The 19,068-nt window shown below is 34.8% G+C and overlaps 1 protein-coding gene across 20 annotated transcripts in view; it reads left to right on the plus strand.

Annotated features, from left to right (window-relative positions):
- Nucleotides 1-19,068, plus strand: part of ABI2 (abl interactor 2) — a 101,705-nt gene that overhangs the window by 52,654 nt on the left and 29,983 nt on the right. For 6 of the 20 annotated variants that reach the window (XM_010802184.4, XM_059875819.1, XM_010802185.4 and 3 more), the window contains exons 3-7: nt 3,577-3,753; nt 5,276-5,293; nt 14,444-14,541; nt 17,595-17,741; nt 18,477-18,601. In XM_010802184.4, the coding sequence (XP_010800486.1) occupies nt 3,577-3,753; nt 5,276-5,293; nt 14,444-14,541; nt 17,595-17,741; nt 18,477-18,601 (565 nt within the window). 20 annotated transcript variants of the gene reach the window in all.

The raw sequence follows: 19,068 nt of genomic DNA on the forward strand, positions 1-19,068 counted from the left end.
GGGAGAGATGAATGGACGGAGACTGGTAGACTAGAAATAACGGGCTTGAGTCACAGCTCTCGAGAATAAGTTGTGCCGCTTTCATTTGGAGTCTAGTATCTATAGAGGGCAATGCTTGGAAAAGCAAAGGATCTGCAACTCTGCGATGGCTGTTAAGTTTATACAGAATATATTCAAGTAGTTGGATGAGGAGTTGAGTAGGAGAAATGGGCTGATGGAAGCTATAGCAAATAAATGAGTAAATTTTTAAAATTTACATAGATTTTAAAAGCATTTGCCTTAAGGATTAAAATTTTTTTCGGTTACATTTAATGTACGGGTAGAGTTGTTTGTTTTAAAAGTCAACTGAATGTCAAAGCTATTTGATGCTCATTAGATTGGAATATTATTCCATTTTTCTATTATTCCATAGTATAAGAGGAAATATTTTCTAAAACAAATATTCAATAAATGGTGTAAACAAGGATTGGCAAACTTTTTTGTAAAGAGCTAGATAGTCAATATTTTTGACTTTGTGGGCCATAGAGGGTTTCAGACTCATATTATTTTTTGTGTTGTATTTTTTAAGCAACTGTTTAAAAATGTAAAAATCATTCTTAGCTTGTGCACCATGTAGAAGCAGGCAGTGGGCCAGTCTTGTGATGTAGGATTTAGTTTATAAGTTCTTGCTGTACAAAATAATGTTTTTCAAATGTGTGGTTTTAAATTTTATATCATCATACTTTATTAAAACATTATTTTGTTTATGGAGGAAGTCAAAGGTATTAAGATATTTTGAGGTCACATTTTTTTCACATTTGAGTCAAAAATACTATGTTGGGGGAATTTAGAGAAAAGAAGGAATTGAAGAAGCAAAGAAATGGAAGTTTAGTCAGGTCAGAGATGAGATGACATGTATATAGGAATGGTTGTTAAGGGTTGTCTGGTAGAATGGTTAAGGACCAATAGATATTAGATATCTGAGGTATTTTCTAAACCCTGCTCTGGTTTCCTAAGATGTAGGCAGTCTTTTAGAATAGACAACTAGGAATGTATAACCAAACTGTTTTGGCTTTCTAAATATAGAAATATACTATTAAGAATTATGTTTTAAAATATCCCTTCAAGTTTAATGAGAATATAAGAAACAACAAAGAACATTTTTCTCACATTTCCTTCAACTAGTTCCTTTAAGCGTTTAGTGCTGGGCAAATGGTCACTTTCCTAATGAAGGGGTATGTATTTCCTTGTAACTCATTTCTATTTTGCCTTCTCTAGGAATCTAAACTAAGAATCTAAACTCTTAGTTTAGATATAGCTGCTATAATTTTATGCCCCTTATTTAGGATTATTTATGAAAGTTCTTTGATCATTTCTTTTGCCATATTGGTTTTCCTTTTATGCTTCCTGTAATGGTTTATACAGGTTTGGGCTATGTGTTTATGTGTACATAAAGAGAATAGATAAGTAATATGTAAGTGCCTACAGTCCCTAGGTATAATCTCTTTGTTTTCATTCTTTTTAGAGTCTCAGTTTTTTCAAAGAATTTAAAATATGTGTTTGTTATAAAATATAACTATATATTAGTGCAAATACTAAGTGAAATGTTACCCCCTCTTCATTCTCCAGAGACATATTGATATTTCTAGCAGGAGAATTTGAAATTGAAGTTCCAGTTTGCCTCAAACTTAGAATTCTGTTGTCGTTGGTTAGGTTTACATTCTTATATTTTCATTTTTGGATGAGATAATTATATTTTTAAAAACTAAGCAGAATGAAAACAATGTTGAAAGGATTATATTCTCTAATAAATTTTCTTTATTGATATGACAGAGACCAGTTATATATAAAAAATAAGGGTTATATTTTGTGTTTTTAGTTTAATTTAAAGTATACTTGACAAATATAAAATTTTCCTAGCTTATATTTTTAATAATTTCAGAATGACTCTTTAGAAATTATTCAAAGTAAATGTGGTTAATTTATATTTTTTCTGAATTTAAAAATAAATAAATCCCAATATGGTCACTAATACACAAACTTCTTTCTTCTATTATAGCTCCCCCAACCAATGTAAAAGGAAAGCAGGTTTTGTAACTTATCTAATGTGCACAGAAAAAGTTCAAAGCCTATTTTGGTCTTAAAATGAAATACTTAATAATGCTAAGGTCTCTCCTACTTTCGCCAATATTTGATCTGATGCTTCACTTAGGTATTTATTAGTTATGCCCTTGAAGAGTCTGTTGCCTTTAAAATCTCTTATGAAATAAGAGGCTTCAAGTCTGTTTCGGGTTTCCTTCAGATTTTATGTAGTTTAGAAGGATAAGTAATCAGTGTTCAGATTTCCTAAAGTTGTATTTAATATTGTCATAATGTCATAATATGACATAATAATGTCATAATATTGTCTTTCATTTTCATTTCTGTGTTACTACCTGGCTGTTCTTTAAGAAAGGGTAAATTGAAGTAGGTTTGGGGAAGAATCGGCAATAATTCCTGCTTAAGCCATGAATGGTGGCAAGAGATGTGAACAATTTAGTGAAGTATGTTTGAAACTTTTAAAACTGAAACCCACAGTTAACAATATATCTTATATTCCATCTGAACACTCTTGAATGTATGCACTTATGTACATAACAAATATTCTAAGAGGAAAGTACCTTACAGCGTGTATGTCGTTTGACAGTTCTGTCCTTTTTCATTTAAAATAATTGCTGCTCATTATCTCACTAAATTGCAACTTGCAATTTGAAAAATGCTGTTTTAGTGTATTAATTACCTGTGCTTATGGAGAAATTCACCCTCTATTAGCAAATGGAAAATTGAGTAAAAACACATTGTTGTTACGTACTAAATTATATCCTGTTTTGAGCATTTAATAAAATAATGAAAATATTTTACTAGCATTTTATCATGATAAAACATAAGCACTTTTCTTTATAAAAGATGACTTATTTTTAACATTGTATTTATATTTTAGGCCTTTTTAAATAAAAAGCTATTTAAACACTAAAAGAAATTACACTAATAGATTATCTTTAAATGTTACCAGATTAATTGCTGGTACTTTCTTAATTAGGCTAAATCTTAATAGAGAAGGAAAAAATTAGCATGCTTTAACCCAGAGGTTGGTAAGCTTTTCCTGTAAAGGGTCAGCTAATGAATATTTTATGCTTTGCAGGTCATAAGGTCTCTGTTGCAGCTGTTCACCTCTGCCATTGTATTGTGAAAATATTTAAGCAGGTAGAATGACTGGTATTGCAGTAAAATTGTTTATGGAAACTGATATTTGAATTCCATATAATTACATGTCAAGATCTAATTTTTCTTTTGACTTCTTTTAACCGTTAAAAAATGTAAACACCACTCTTGGTTTTTCAGCTATAAAAAGATGGGTGATGGGCCAGATCGGTTTTTCCAGCCAGGATTTCTCAACCCTTCTTTTAGCCTGAAAATGGAGAAAGTCAGTTTTGGTACCAAAAGGAGAAATTTGCAATTGCAGTTAAGAATATGAATAATGATGTTAAATCTCTAAGTATTTATGTTTTTATTTTTCTGGCTATTAGGGGTATACATTTTTGTGTTTATGTTTTGTAGACCGTTGATATTCATAAAGAGAAAGTTGCAAGAAGAGAAATTGGTATTTTGACTACCAATAAAAACACTTCAAGGACACATAAGATTATTGCTCCAGCCAACCTTGAACGACCAGTTCGATATATTAGAAAACCTATTGACTATACAATTCTAGATGATATTGGACATGGAGTAAAGGTAAGCATAAGTTTTGTCAAACTTTAAAAAAAAATAGCCCATGATGGAACAAACTCTTTAGAAAATTAAATGCTTATCTTTTCTTTCCAGAGGATCATTCTTGGCCTAGTTATAGTTCTGAAGATTTCTTACCACTAATAACTGTGTTATCTTTCTTTTTAGTGCTGGGTTCTCAAGTTTTAAACAGTCATCTCTGAGTGAATTGCATTTGCTTAATCAGTTATGAAAATACCTCATGTACATCTGGAAATAAACGTAGTATTATATTTTAAATCCTTTAATGATTTAATATGACTAATTAAATATTATTCAGTATGTTATTAAAGTATTTGCTTTATCTCAAAAATATCAGCAAATTTCTGGCATTAGTTTTCAGAAAGAATATATATAAACATGGACTTCGAATTTTTCTAGAACAAATTTATTTCAACATTTTGGGTGAGGATAATGTAGATAAAAGTAGTAAGTTAATTTAGTATTTCCACTGCTTTTCATTATATAGCCATTATATATTTTGGCTTTTAAAATGTATTTAAGTGCCTGCTATATACATAAGGTACAGTAATCACAACTGATGAACTTACAACTTTCACTTAAATTGATACTTGTATTTAAGAAACTGTTCAGAGCTTCAGCTAAGTATTAGTTTATTTAAAGTTTGCGTCTCCTCAGTGATTTGAAAGACAATAACTTTTCAAATGTGATGCTGAGCAACTATGTATATGCCTGTAAGTGAAACCATATAGTTCATGCAGTTGATTTATATATGCAAATTTAGAAAATATATCCCACACAAGGATGGCTAGAAATCATTTAAATCTAAATTGAATGTAGATCTAGGTAAGAGAATATGTACAATGTAAATGTAAAACAAAAATATTTTTCTCAAAGTTTTAAATCAAGCACTATCATCTGAAATTTAATATTTAATTTTATAATGAACACCTAATACATTTAGATTGCAGTACAAATTAGAGCATTTTAAAATAGGATGTGTAATTGGATGGATAACTGAAATTTATTCTAACTTGGGAAAATTTTTTGAGATTTATTTGAGGCTAACAACTGCTAATAGAAAATTTTAGGATCCTTTCAGAATCTAATGGCAAAAAGACACTTAAAATATAAAACATCGTATTTGTACTTGCCCACTTATGTAATAATAAAAAGGTTATCCCCCTAACTCTTACTTAATTCTCCAATAATTGTTCTTTAGGAACTCTGTAATCACTTTGATTTTTCTGGACTTTTAATGTTTAGGGGTCACTAATTTGAAGAAATCAGGAATAAAGTTGTTTTTAAATAAAGGTGTCGTATATAATTTCATCCAAAAACTCCCGTTCATGACACATTCTGCTTTAACCACTCTTTCTATGATCTACTGAAACATTATTTTTTAATGCTGAATGCTTAACTTGTTTTTTCTTTGTTTTTTCCTTTCTCTTCACATCCTGAAGTTCCAACTAACCTTTCAATGCTTTTTTCCCCTTACCTCTTTTATTTGCTCCATTTATGCATTAAGTGGTTGCTTAGATTTAAGGTAAGAGATTCCAGGGCTGGATTTCCATTCTTTGTTCTTATATAGACTATTACATATGGGGAGTGAAGAGATACTTGGCACTTGGCCTTTTAAAACCAAGAAATAATTCCTTTTTCTTATTTTATTTTTGTCATGCAACTTTGTGTGTCTTTATGTTCCATGAGGGCAAATATTTTTGACTGTTTTGTTCATTGCCCGATCCCATGTGCCTAGGATAGTGCCTGACACACATTAGACACTTAGTAAATATTTGTTGAATAAGTGATTATTTTGCAATGTTAATATATTTTATGAAATGGAAATGTAAGTTACCCTATCATAAAATGTCATTATGAAATAAAATTAGCTGGATTTTTGTAAATGGAGACATTTTGTTATGGATTGGAGGGCTGCTAATGTGCTTTGTTTAACCCTCCCCCTGTGTAATACCTTTTTATTCTATAAATGGTGTGCTTGATCATACACCTTATGGCCACTATGTCATTATCTCTTGACTCAATCACTGTAAAAAAAATTGAAAATTGGAAAATATTCAGTGTTATGGGTGTTTTTTAAGTTGCAGTATCATATATTTTGCAAAAAAATTAGCATTTTTATTCAAATTGCTTATAAATTATGTATTTCAGTATAACCCACTTTAAGAGGTTTCAAGCTGAGTAGTATTATATGTAAAACATCAAAAGCTCATGATAGTGTTTAACAAAATACAAGTTAAGAACTAGAGATAATCGCCTTTTTTAACTTGTTTCAGTAACATTGGAAGGAAAACTGAGAAAAGACGTTCAAGAGTAAACAAGGGGCCTGTCAGATAGAGTGATACTAAAATTATTGTCACCAAACTGAAAGTGCATTTCCTTTTTTTAACTTTTTTCTTAGCTGAATTCTAGGATTCCTTTTCTCTCACACACACACACACATACACATATTCTTACCGTTCTTACCATATATTGTGCTGTTTGCCATGTCTTCAGTGTAGAAAGTGATAACAAGATGATGACTGAGACCTGAATCATCAACTAGCTACTAACCAGGGCCATAGAAAGTTAAACAGCTCATGGTAGAGAGACGTGACTAGAGGAGCCCAGGCAGATGTACTTCATGTGAGTAAGTGAGGCATGTGGAATTGTGAGGAGATTCGTTTGCATAAAAGAGGTAGAAATAGACCAAAAGTAGTGTTTGTGGCTACCTCTGCTTTTTCTGTGTTCAAATTTCGGCTACTGATACATGAACCTCCAAAGTGAGAGCAGTGCACAGAAAATTCAACTAAAGGAAAAACAAAACAATGGACCAGTTCTTTCCCCTTCAAGTTTAGACCATCTTGCCTAAAGAGCTACCCCTGGCTCATTTCCTCTAAACCCTACTATGATTCCTTCTTGACCTTTCTGGGTTCAGGATCCTGTTCTGTGTGAGAGAGAGGCCAGAGTGAGTGGAAAATGAGAGGTTCCTAGGAAGAAAGATCCAGTAAGGAAACATCACACTTGGAGAAAATTCCTTAACATCTTTGCAACAAAAACCCTACTCCCCAGGACTGTGGCTCCGTGCCATTGTTTCTGCTCTGTTGGGCTGGGGTGGACAGGGTAAGGAGTGTAGCCTGAGTCCCTCCTAGAAGCTAGAATGTGACAGTCCTCTGTCTTTCCTTTCTTCCTACCCTTCATTGTAAGTGTGTCTGTCTCCTCTATAAATTCGTGGCACATAGTGAATCATTTTGGGTGAACCAAAGCAATAGTAGAGTGAAAAACCATTCATCATATAGCAAGTCGTTATTTTTATGCTGGTAGAAAAAAAATGAGTGGCTTCAGAAGGTTGATTAACAGAATAATCGAATGTATTAAGATAGAAAATAGAATTTAAAAATGTTGAAGTTGGCAGGAACTTGCAAATAGTAAACTAGTCGAGTGGTTTTCCAGCTGAGTTTTTTGGAGACCCATGGTTGACATCAGGTACCCTGTAAGTCTCCTGATTCTTGGTTTCCTCCTCAGCTCATCGTGAGCTCTGTCTTTGTTCCCAGTCTTGTCAGACTTGATGGCTTTCAGATACACTCTTAACAGATACCATCTTTGGGACCAGACACATGGGATGTGACTCAAAAGTTGAATTTTTAACCTTTTATACATCACATCCTGGTTGTGTTTAATAGTTCTTCTCTGCTGAAATTTGGGTTAATTGTTTTTCCTTCAGTCAAATAAGAATAAATTGTAGGATTTAGTTCATAAGACCTTTGAAAGCAATGGGTAATATTTTTACAGCAAGAGGCATAAAAAGTCGATGGTAGAGGGCAATATTGGAAGTATTTTAATATGTACCTGAGGCCATGTAAAAGTGGAATGTACCTTGAACTGGGATATCCTTTCCCCACTCTTTATTTTAATATTTGAGACTTTGAAGATCTTGTTACTGATGTATTTGAAACAGATTTTTCTGTTGAAAAGTGAAAGAGTTGTCCACTACTGAAACTACGCTTAAGTACTTTTAAAATAAGTGTATTTATTTCAGTCAAAAATAGTAAAGGCTTCTGATCTGTGAATGTAGCTTTTCAGTTGAACGTTGTGCAAGCAGATTCTTAATGATTAATGAGTAGGGCTGGGAAGTCTCCTTTATGTTTAACACATTAAGAGTATAACACTTTGGGAAAGTTTTGCTTGGGATCTTGAAGATTCATAACTTAATTCTGTAAAATAGTATTTGACTTTTTCACTCTGAGTGTCATCTTGTATGCGTCATTATCTACAGAAAATTGCCCCTCACATATCTAGGTTGTGGGTACAGCTGCAGATTCATTGTTAAGCATTTATTTGACACACTTGGAAGAAAAACACCACAATAGCAACACCTTGTGGGGAGTCATCTGCGTTTGCCTCTTTGTTCCAGTCTTGAGCCACCAATTCTGTCTTGGCAAAAGCCAGTTGTTGGAAAATTGTTTCAAAAATTAAGCAGAAATTTATCCATCTTTTTTCTTCTATTCTTTTTTATCTGTTCTTTCCTCCTTACTCCTAATCTCTTATTCATTATCTCTGTAGTTCAGTTCACTTGCTCAGGCATGTTTGAATCCTTGTGACCCCATGGACTGCAGTACGCCAGGCCTCCCTGTCCATCATCAACTCCTGGAGTTTACTCAAACTCATGTCCATTGAGTTGGTGATGCCATCTCATCCTCTGTGTTCCCTTCTCCCACCTTCAATCTTTCCCAGCATCAGGGTCTTTTCAAATGAGTCAGGTCTTTGCATCAGGTGGTCAAAGTATTGGAGTGTCAGCTTTAACATCAGTCCTTCCAATGTATATTCAGGACTGATTTCCTTTAGGATTGACTGGCTAGATCTCCTTGCTGTCCAAGGGACTCTCAAGAGTCTTCTCCAACACCAGAGTTCAAAAGCATCAATTCTTTAGCACTTAGCTTTCTTTATAGTCCAATTCTCAGGTCGACTTCTACATGACTATAGTATACATGACTACTGGAAAAACTGTAGCTTTAACTAGACAGACCTTTGTTGGCAATGTCTCTGCTTTTTATATACTGTCTAGGTTGGTCATAACTTTTCTTTGAAGGGGCAAGCGTCTTTTAATTTCATGGCTGCAATCACCATCTGCAGTGATTTTGGAGCCCAAAAAAATGAAGTCTGTCACTGTTTCCACTGTTTCCTCATCTATTTGCCATGAAATGATGGGACCAGTTGCCATGATCAGTTTTCTGAATGTTAAATTTTAAGCCAACTTTTTCACTCTCCTCTTTCACTTTCTTCAAGAGACTCTTTAGTTCGTTGCTTTCTGCCATAAGTGTGGTGTCATCTGCATATCTGAGGTTCTTGATATTCCAGCTTGTGCTTCATCCAGTCAAGCGTTTCTCATTATGTACTCTGCATTTAAGTTAAATGAGCAGAGTGACAATATACAGCCTTGACATATTCCTTTCCCAATATGGAACCAGTCTGTTGTTCCATGTCCAGTTCTAACTATTGCTTCCTGACCTGCATACAGATTTCTCAGGAGGCAGGTCAGGTGGTCTGGTATTCCCATCTCTTTCAGAATTTTCCACAGTTAATTGTGATCCACACAGTCAAAGGCTTTGGCGTAGTCAAAGCAGAAGTAGATGTTTTTCTGGAACTCTCTTGCTTTTTTGATGACACAATGGATGTTGGCAATTTGATCTCTGGTTTCTCTGCCTTTTCTAAATCCAGCTTAAACATCTGGAAGTTCACGGTTCATGTACTGTTGAAGCCTGGCTTGGAGACTTTTGAACATTTCTTTGCTAGCTCACACCTCATATGAGTGAGATGAGTGCAATTGTGTGGTAGTTTGATTGTTCTTTGGCATTGCCTTTCTTTGGGATTGGAATGAAAACTGACCTTCATCAGTCCTATGGCCACTGCTGAGTTTTTCAAATTTACTGGCATGTTGAATGCAGCACTTTCACAGCATCATTTTTTAGGATTTGAAATAGCTCAACTGGAATTCCATCACTTCCACTAGCTTTGTTCATAGTGATGCTAAGTCCCACTTGACTTTGCAATCCAGGATGTCTGGCTCTAGGTGAATGATCCCAGTATCGTGATTATCTGGGTCGTGAAGATCTTTTTTATATAGTTCTTCTGTGTATTTTTGTCACCTCTTCTTAATATCTTCTGCTTCTGTTAGGTCCATACCATTTCTGTCCTTTATTGTCCCTATATTTGCATGAAAAGTTCCCTTAGTATCTCTAAGTTTCTTGAAGAGATTTTTAGTCTTTCCCGTTCTGTTGTTTTCCTCTGTTTCTTTGCATTGATCACTGAGGAAGGCTTTCTTATCTCTCCTTGCTATTCTTTGAAACTCTGCATTCAGATGGATATGTCTTTCCTTTTCTCCTTTGCCTTTAGCTTCTCTTCTTTTCTCAGCTATTTGTAAGACCTCGTCAGACAACCATTTTGTCTTTTTGTGTTTCCTTTTCTTGAGGATGGTCTTGATTATTGCCTCCTGTACAATGTCATGAACCTCCATCCATAGTTCTCAGGCACTCTATCAGATCTACTCCCTTGAATCTATTTGTTACTTCCACTGTATAATTGAAAGGGATTTGATTTAAGTCATACCTGAATGGTCTAGTGGTTTTCCCTACTTTTCTCTGTAGTGGATTATGTTAAAACTCTTGTTACCTTAGGCTTTTTGTCTTCCTGTCTTACTAAAAATTTTACCTTTCTCCTGAAGCTACACTTGAATGCCTGATTTCAGTTTTGATTTCCCTCAGAGAATCTCCTGGTCCTTTTCCTGTTGGCTCAGAGAATTGAAATAAGAACATATATCCTCTGAGGAGAGGGATAGAGGTCTCTAGGAAATCAAAGATTATGCACTGGATGGGACTGCTGGGAACAGCACTGGACACGGAATGAAAGCCTTCGGGTGTTTGCCCACAGCTTGTGCCCATCCTCACTTCGCCACCTCCAGACACGAACTGTACATACTACTCCTCTTCTCTTAGTGTGTTTAAATTTTGCTCTTTTTAAAACTTGGTAACACTCCAACTCAGATTTTTCTCTATAAAACCTTCCTTCTGTTTGGTCATTCTTCTCACATTGATACTTCTTTTTTGGAGTTTTCTGTATTATTTGTAGAAATTACTTTTTGTTTTCAGCAGGGTGTCTTAGTTATTCTAAAATAAGTTCCTTGAAAGCAGAGAAATCATTTTATAGACCTTTGTCTCCCCTTATTTTTCTTATTCTTTTAGTCTTGTGCCCAGAGGTCTGGTGGTCGGTGGTTTACATGAGCGATACACCACAGGGCTCAGTTTAGAATGTGTCTCCCTCTATTGTGGCAAGTTGTCTATTCCTGGAGAGTGCTTCCTAACAGAGGTGATATGCTCTGTGAGCTAAAGATACAAAGCTACTTTGTGAACTCTAGTATTTTTTAAAGAGTATTTACAGGGTATTGGAAAGCTCCGAGATTAGTAATGAACATTATGTATGATATGCATGATATTATATATCAAGGTTCAAGGAGGTACTGCATATACCAAAAAAGGATAGGGCAGGAAAGATAGGAGCACTTTAGAAACAGTATTAAGGTGTAATGATTGGCCTGATAGTTGGTGCTAGTTGTGATCTCCAAAGTTTGGAGATCAGAGAAAACCACTCTGGTCCTAAAGGAACTGCTCTTACTCTCAGTGTTGTCTGCATTTCTTAGTCCAGGCCAGTGGGAAAGTATTTGAGTTTGGTCATGCATTAACCTTTGTCACCTAAATGAAATATTTCTTCTGTTCTTGAGTGTTTCTTTCTGGCAGGGAAAAAATAAAAGACTTCTGCTGTTTCTCCATGTGCCTAATACCTGTTTCATTCAGCTCTCAGTGATGACTTTTTCCCTTCATGGCATCAAAAAATACCCACATTAACTGAATTATTGTTGGAATCAGCCACCAAAGTTTCATTCCAGTTCCCAAGTAAAACTTTGGAGAGAATGATTAGCACTGCTGTTTATGATTCAGGACCTCTGACTACACACTTGCATGCCAGATGATAGTTTTGCCTAGGTGTTTTTTAAAGTTTCATGTAGAACTGCTGTTATGAATTGGTGCAGTGTTGCTTTGTTTTCTCTGTCCTGAGTTTGTGGTATGTTCTCTCTCTCTCTCTAGTTAAATTCTCCTTCACCACACTCACGGTTAGTCTTGTGTTTTGCTCCTTGTCTGGAAACATTGGGTTGCCCTATAACTTCCCTCAAAGTAGTTGTTAGAACCATGATAAATATCCCATAAATATTTTTTTTACCAAATTATTTTAGATGTGAAATAGTTTAATTTTAATTATAATATAGATTTCACCTATGAAAATTGGCAATTTTTCTTGTATTTTTTTTCATTTTCCTCAAATTAGATGGCAGTATTTATACTCTGCATAACATATTCATTGTTTTACTTTTAGTATAGAAGCATTTTTCTCAAGGAAAAATACCTTGAAGAAATACTGAATTCTCTTTTAGCTTAATACAAAGGTAATACAGAACTACATATTAGTTGGACATTCCATAGGGACTCTGGTTTTTGTAAGTGGAAATTACTCGTGCAAATCCCATTTACCAAACGAATAGAACCATTTGATGATTCTACAGGTCAAAAATGTATCAAATTTTATGTATGGAATTGTCTACTATGCTTCAATTTATAGGTTGTTTATTTCATATTTTTTGATAGATTTCAAGATTTATAGAGAAGATACTGCAATTTAAATGGAACACCTTACATACCAAAACCTTAAACAAATTAAAGTTGGAAAGCTGTTTTCAAATATTTTAGCTATTCCATATATAGAATAAAATTCTGTTTTATCCTTTTCTGTCCTTGCTCCTTTTCCTTCCTATTTCTAGCAAATTGATGTAGTTTAGTGTTTGGCTCACCTACTTCTCCTTCATCACTTAAAGTGACCTTGGGTTTTATGTTGTTTAAGGTTGAGCTTAAAGGACTTTGGTTACTACTTTTAAAAATCTCCTGGTATCATGAATTAAGATATACGGTTTTTAAAGCTATTGGTTATTTGTCATACTACTCCTAAAAATTTGCCCCAATGTGGATTAATTTTTAAAAAACTTCTTCTGGCACTTTTAAGATATGATCAGTATACCCTCTGCTTATTAATGAGGGGGAGAGCATAGATAAGTTAATTTTTATTCTTCCTTGATTACCAGTTTGTTTTGTATTTGTTGTTTAAAAGTAATAACAAAGGAGTACAGAAAAATGCATAGCCTTAAAAATATTGCTATTTCAAAGGTATCATTTGTCATTAAAGATTGTTTTAACATCACACACAACTTGTTCACTGGGCTATTCATGAGTTTGTTTCTTGATATATTTTTTCTTACTTATTCAGATAACAAGTAGTATTTTAGGATTTTAAAATATTCCATTTAAGCCAGAGTTAATTTTGACAGCCTCAATATTCTGTATGTAATTATGATTTGTTTTCTTAAATTTTGTATTTTAAAATTATAATTATAAATGTATTCTGATTTCAAAAGTATAATGTCTTATAGTTTCATTTTATAAGTATAATTTGAATACTCTGGACATACTCTTAGTGGAAGAGTTAAGATCCTTTTTTGAAGTGTTTGGCAGTCCAGAATATTAGGAGCTTTAAAATAGAGTCAGGCATGAACACACATGGTGAACATTATTAACTCTAACCCACTGGTAATCTCAAACAACTTGAGATTGCATTTGAACTATATTCATGCATGACTTCTCTTAATGCCTTAAGATACCCAGATTTCTAGGGCTTTCTGCATAAGTGCTCACTTCCTCCTTTGGTGGCATCCTTTTCTGGTGGCAATCCACACTTGTTCCCAGGTCACCCAACTTTCCCACACTTGGGTTTTCAACTGGGGATAGAATAGTGAGGAACACAGCTTAGCTCTGTGTTCTTAGCTCTTAGGATTGTGTTGCATCTTTCTCATGCCTAAATTAATCTTCATTTTGGGCCTGAGTGGGTTTAATTCCCATTGGAACTAGGACATTGCCAGTGGCCACTGTACCACTAACAGTTGAAAGGTATACCTCAGCCCCACCTTTCTGGTTCAGATGTTTAGGAACATGCCTTAACTTCTGGCAGTTCTCAGGTAGGTGATTCCTTCATAAGAGAACATTAATAAAATCTGAATTGTAAGGCTGATCCACAGTTTATAAAAAGGAAATTTTCTCTGTATGATTTAACTTTATATAATATTCTCTACTTACAGTGGATCAAAACTAAAGTTGCATACTTTTGGGGGAAAACATGTATTATGTTTTCTTATGATAAGCTTGCTATTTAAAAAACAAGGAATTGCTTAAAGGCATTGTTGTTTCTGATTGAGTTACTCTTATTGAAACTGAAATTTTTATAGTTAACCTATTTAATTTCATTTGAATGTCGTATCAAACAGTCTAACCAGTGATCTGTTGGTGTGATGAGCTAATGGCAAATAAAGTCTTTGCATACATGTTTATAATCATTTGAAAATCTCATGTTAGGAGGAGTCCTTTGAGTACAACTGTAGAATGATAGTAGAGTAGAAATTGCGTATGAAATGCATGGCCTCTAATTTTTTTTTCCTATTTAAACCTTCCCCTCCTTTGTTAAATAGCATAATGTTATTTCCCGAAAGTGGCACTTTGTTTCACTGCATTCAAATTAAATTGAGTTTTCCTCAAAATTTTTTTAGGTGAGTACCCAGAATATGAAGATGGGTGGGCTGCCGCGTACAACACCACCAACACAGAAGCCCCCCAGCCCCCCGATGTCAGGCAAAGGGACACTTGGGTGAGTATGGAACTAAGTAGTAATTGCAAACCATTTCATGTACTGTTGAAAACTAAACACTGTATATATGTTTAAACTATTTTTAAATATTTGAAAAGAGAATATTTTCTTCCTAAGATTATCCATTTTGTGTGTAACCTTCCCAAAAGGAAAACATCTTTTATACTTTAAATTATACCTAGGAAACATCTCTCTACTTTAAAAATATTCTGTTTAGAAATTATTTTTCTAATAAATTTTAAATTTGAGGTAAAATCCTAGCCTAAGTTCATGGCTTATTGTAAATTGCACTCTAATTGCTATTTTCAGAAACTTTTTTAGTCTTTTCTGTTATAATTGACTCTTCTTATTCTGACTAGTCTTCTGAAGAAAATACTGTGCAGATTATAGAATTCTGTATATCTTGTTTTTTTATGAGAAATTATGAGCTTTCATTCGGTCTACACACTTGGGCTCCAGATTTGACATAAATGGTCAGTTAACAAAAAACCTTGACCTTTTTATAGCATCTATAGTTTCTTTTATAGCATCTTAATACAAAAACTTGGTTTATCATGATCAAGGTTTGTGATCGGTTGGGCATAATATTGCCCAGAAGTTGGGTGACTAAAATTGTGGTCCTGCTCTGCTCCTGATGTGTGGTCTTGCATAGTAAGCCACTTAGCAATTCAGTTTTTTCATCTGTAAAAGGGGGTAATATTTGTCCTCTGTCAACTTTTCAGGGTCACTGTACCATGAATTGGATTTTTTTAAAAAATGTATAAGACAAAGACAAAATGCCTTTATTACCATTGGCTTTGTGATATATGCTTAAAAGTTTTTAATTGGAAATCTTGGTTTTTGGCCCCCTCACCAAAAAGCAAACAAGAAAACCAGACCAAAAAACCCAGCAACCTAATCAGTCAAAGAAAGATAATGGAGGAGGAATTAAAGTTAGGGCAGTGGAAAACAAAAGAATAAAATCAGATTTCCAGCCAGAAATAGGGTGGTTTTATTTGGGGAGGACAAAAAAAATTCTGCTTAGGTTAGAAAGGAAAAGCTCTACTAGCTTAAATAAGATTTAAGCTTCAGAGTAGGATGTAGATGTCAGGTATGTCATAATTGTACAGGGTAAGAGTAGAGATCAGGTCAAGAGGGAGTATTTTATTTTCCTGTGAAATGTCTATATTTCTGTCATGTGTAGTTTCTAATGGATTTTATTAGGTTTTGAATCCAGATTGTTAGCAAGATAATCCTAGTTAAGTAAAAATTTCCATTGCTCCCAAATTTTAAAGATGTACTTGTACACTAATATTTGTCTTCCTTGTATATTAGCAAGGGCTCTGCAGGATTCCTGCAGGCCAGAGTGGCCGAGCATCACTAGCCACTTGATGGTCAAAGCCTGACTTCTTCACAGTCTTGGTTCAGGCACCATATTTTGTCCTCTCTCCCTAGTTTTTTACCTTTTTTTTTTTTATCATTGTCTTCACTGTATAGGCTTCCCTGGTGGCTCAGCTGGTAAAGAATCCGCCTGCAATGAGAGAGACCTGGGTTCATTCCCTGGGTTGGGAATATCCCCTGGAGAAGGGAAAGGCTACCCACTCCCAAGTATTCTGGCCTGGAGAATTCCATGGTCTATATATATCGTCCATGGGGTCGCAAAGAGTCGGACACAACTGAGCAACTTTCACTTCACTGTGTAGTTCTTAGTCGGCAAAGGTTTTTGTTCTGTTTTCTTGGGTGACACAGCATTTTTATTGTCTGGGGAAAATTGTTTGGAAATCCATCAGTTTCCTATTTTATGGTGTTTTATATGTACATAATTTCAGAGATGCCTAAACTTCTTTATAGTGTTTTAAATTCAAGGCCCTGACATTCCTTTCTTTTTTTGACCCAATATCTTATCTAGTGCCCCTTATTTACTTTTTTAATAACATGTATATTTGTTTATGCAAGAGGATTTTGAGAGTAGTAGAGTAGACAGAGTCTTTGCAGAGTAATCTCATCCAGAATCAATGAGCCGAAACTTGAGTGGATGAGAGAGAATAATATTTAAAGGAACCTTGGGAGCTTTTGAGGACGTGAATTATTGAGAAATATAGAAGTCAGGTCAGCATCATCATTTTAGGGGAAAAAAGCTCTTTAATTTTCATATCTTGAGATCCAATTAAAGATCAGAATCTTATCTACATAATATCAATTTCACATCAGCTGAGTATTAATCATTGCCATCATGATGGAAACTTAGAGATGAGAATTAATGATTCCTGGTGTACCAGTGTGCATCCTGCTTCCTGTATTCCCTTTCCTGATCTTGTCATTCTTTTAAGAAGAAAGTTTGAGAAAAAGAGAAGTATGCTAATGAAATGCAGACTGTTCTGTACTTCAAAGTAAATAAGATAGACTTAGGTGATCTGTTTTTTTTCTTCTCTCCCTTTTAAATGTTGAACTCTGAGCAGGGTAAGAGGTAAGAGTGGTCATGGTGAAAGGTTAAGGAGGATGTGAAGTGAGAATGGAAGGAGAGGAGATTAAATTATGTATTTCTGTGTGTGGATGTAGTTTTACTTCTATGTACTTATTGCATAGAAAGAGAAATGAATTGTTAATGGTTGCTGTTGATCATCAATGTGGGGGTTGTAGAGCCAGACTCTGTAGATTTATTTACCCTATCTTTGATTATTTTTGGTTAGGGAGAGAGGGGTGAGGAAGATAATTAGTGCATTTATGAAGTGCAGTTGGGAGAATTTAATGTGACACTAAACTAATTTGAACTCATCTAAGAAGAGAGTCTGGGAAACACTGGCTTACCTGGGGGAGAAACTTCATGCTCTCAGAATGAATGAACAAAATTAGTGTAGGGAAATGAGGTCAAAGACTAAAAAAAAAAACCAGTATGCATCAAAGCCCTGATGGTGGAGAAGTGATACTTAAGGGAAGATGGAAATTGGTAGCTGGGTTTTATTAAAACACATTTTACTACCTCTGAGTACAGATTGTATTTCACTACTGGCAACTCTGAATTTATTGTGCCGAGACTTGCTAATCACACGATACATACGCTCTTCTTTTTGTAGGCGGCACTCCCCCTATCGCACACTGGAGCCAGTGCGTCCTCCAGTGGTACCAAATGATTACGTACCTAGCCCAACCCGTAATATGGCTCCCTCGCAGCAGAGCCCTGTGAGGACAGCTTCTGTGAATCAAAGAAATCGAACTTACAGGTATTTTCTCTACCTCAGTGCAAAATGGGATGGTCATAGCACCATTATTTGTTCAGATAACTTCAGCTAAATCTCTCTCATTTTCCAAGCACTAAGTTCTTTTCCTCACACTACTCCCCCAAACCTCATCTGATTCCACCTCTCTCTCCTCATGTTCTGATGCAACTTTGAGCAGCCAGGAAGTTGAAAAAGGACAGACATCTCAAAGTGCAAACTCTTCTGCAAGACTGATAGTTATAGTTGACCTGAAAAAGAAAATCACTGACCAGATACGGGGAATTTCACGTTGTTTTTTGGTGGTACTTTACAGATGAAAAACCATATGCAATAAAACATTAATATGGCATAATATGTCATGATATCATTACAAGTAAAATTGGACAAATAATTTGTTTAGGAAAATTGTTATAAAAGCTATTTCTTCAGACAGCCATTAAACTGGAATAAAAGAAAGTAATATTATTTTCATGTGTTGAGCCCCATCATTTGTCCCTTACATTTATGGAGAAGTTTTGTTTTTCTCAATTTCTTTAATATACGTTTATTAAAAGGTGGCCAAAACAAGTTTCTTGAACTCAAGTTTTTTCCCTTGCTTTATAAAGAAATTCATCTCTGAAATGGAGGGCTTTTGATTTACCATCTAGTAGCTATATTCATTTCAGAACATTCTGGAAAATGCTGGTGATGTCTTCCTGTGCATAGATGCTCATGTTTTGGTGGCTCTTATTTCTGTAGCAGCAGCGGGAGTAGTGGAGGAAGCCACCCAAGTAGTCGGAGCAGCAGTCGGGAGAACAGTGGAAGTGGGAGTGTGGGGGTTCCCATCGCTGTTCCTACTCCCTCTCCTCCCAGTGTTTTTCCAGGTAAAACATGAATTGTGCTTCATCTTCATCTGTCCTTTCTGAGTTTGTCCTTTCAGTTTCTAATTTAATTACACTGAGCTTTCTTCATAATCAGGATTTTTTTTCTCTTGAAGACTCTGTAAATGTTGAGAAATCTTTCTGCATTCTGCTATTTTTAACCAAATTATTTGTCAGTTTATGTTCAGATACTTCTCTGTGATTTGGAGTTATGTCTTTGGTGCTGTGTCTTGGTTGGCACTTAGAGGTTGCACCTTGGAACGAGTGACATGTTTAACTCCAGCTGGTGTTATAACAGTGCACGCCTTTGGACACAGTGCAGTCTCGGTGTAAGGAATCGTATCGGTAACAGGATTGGGCAGATATAATTTCAACAGTTCAATCTAGTGGACTCTTGGAACTTGAGTTGCTGAAATGCACAGAAAAATGTACTTGTTTCATCTGAGGACATGAAACTTAGTTTTAAAAAC

This window comes from Bos taurus, chromosome 2 (genome assembly GCF_002263795.3).
Source record: "Bos taurus isolate L1 Dominette 01449 registration number 42190680 breed Hereford chromosome 2, ARS-UCD2.0, whole genome shotgun sequence".
NCBI lineage: Eukaryota > Metazoa > Chordata > Mammalia > Artiodactyla > Bovidae > Bos > Bos taurus.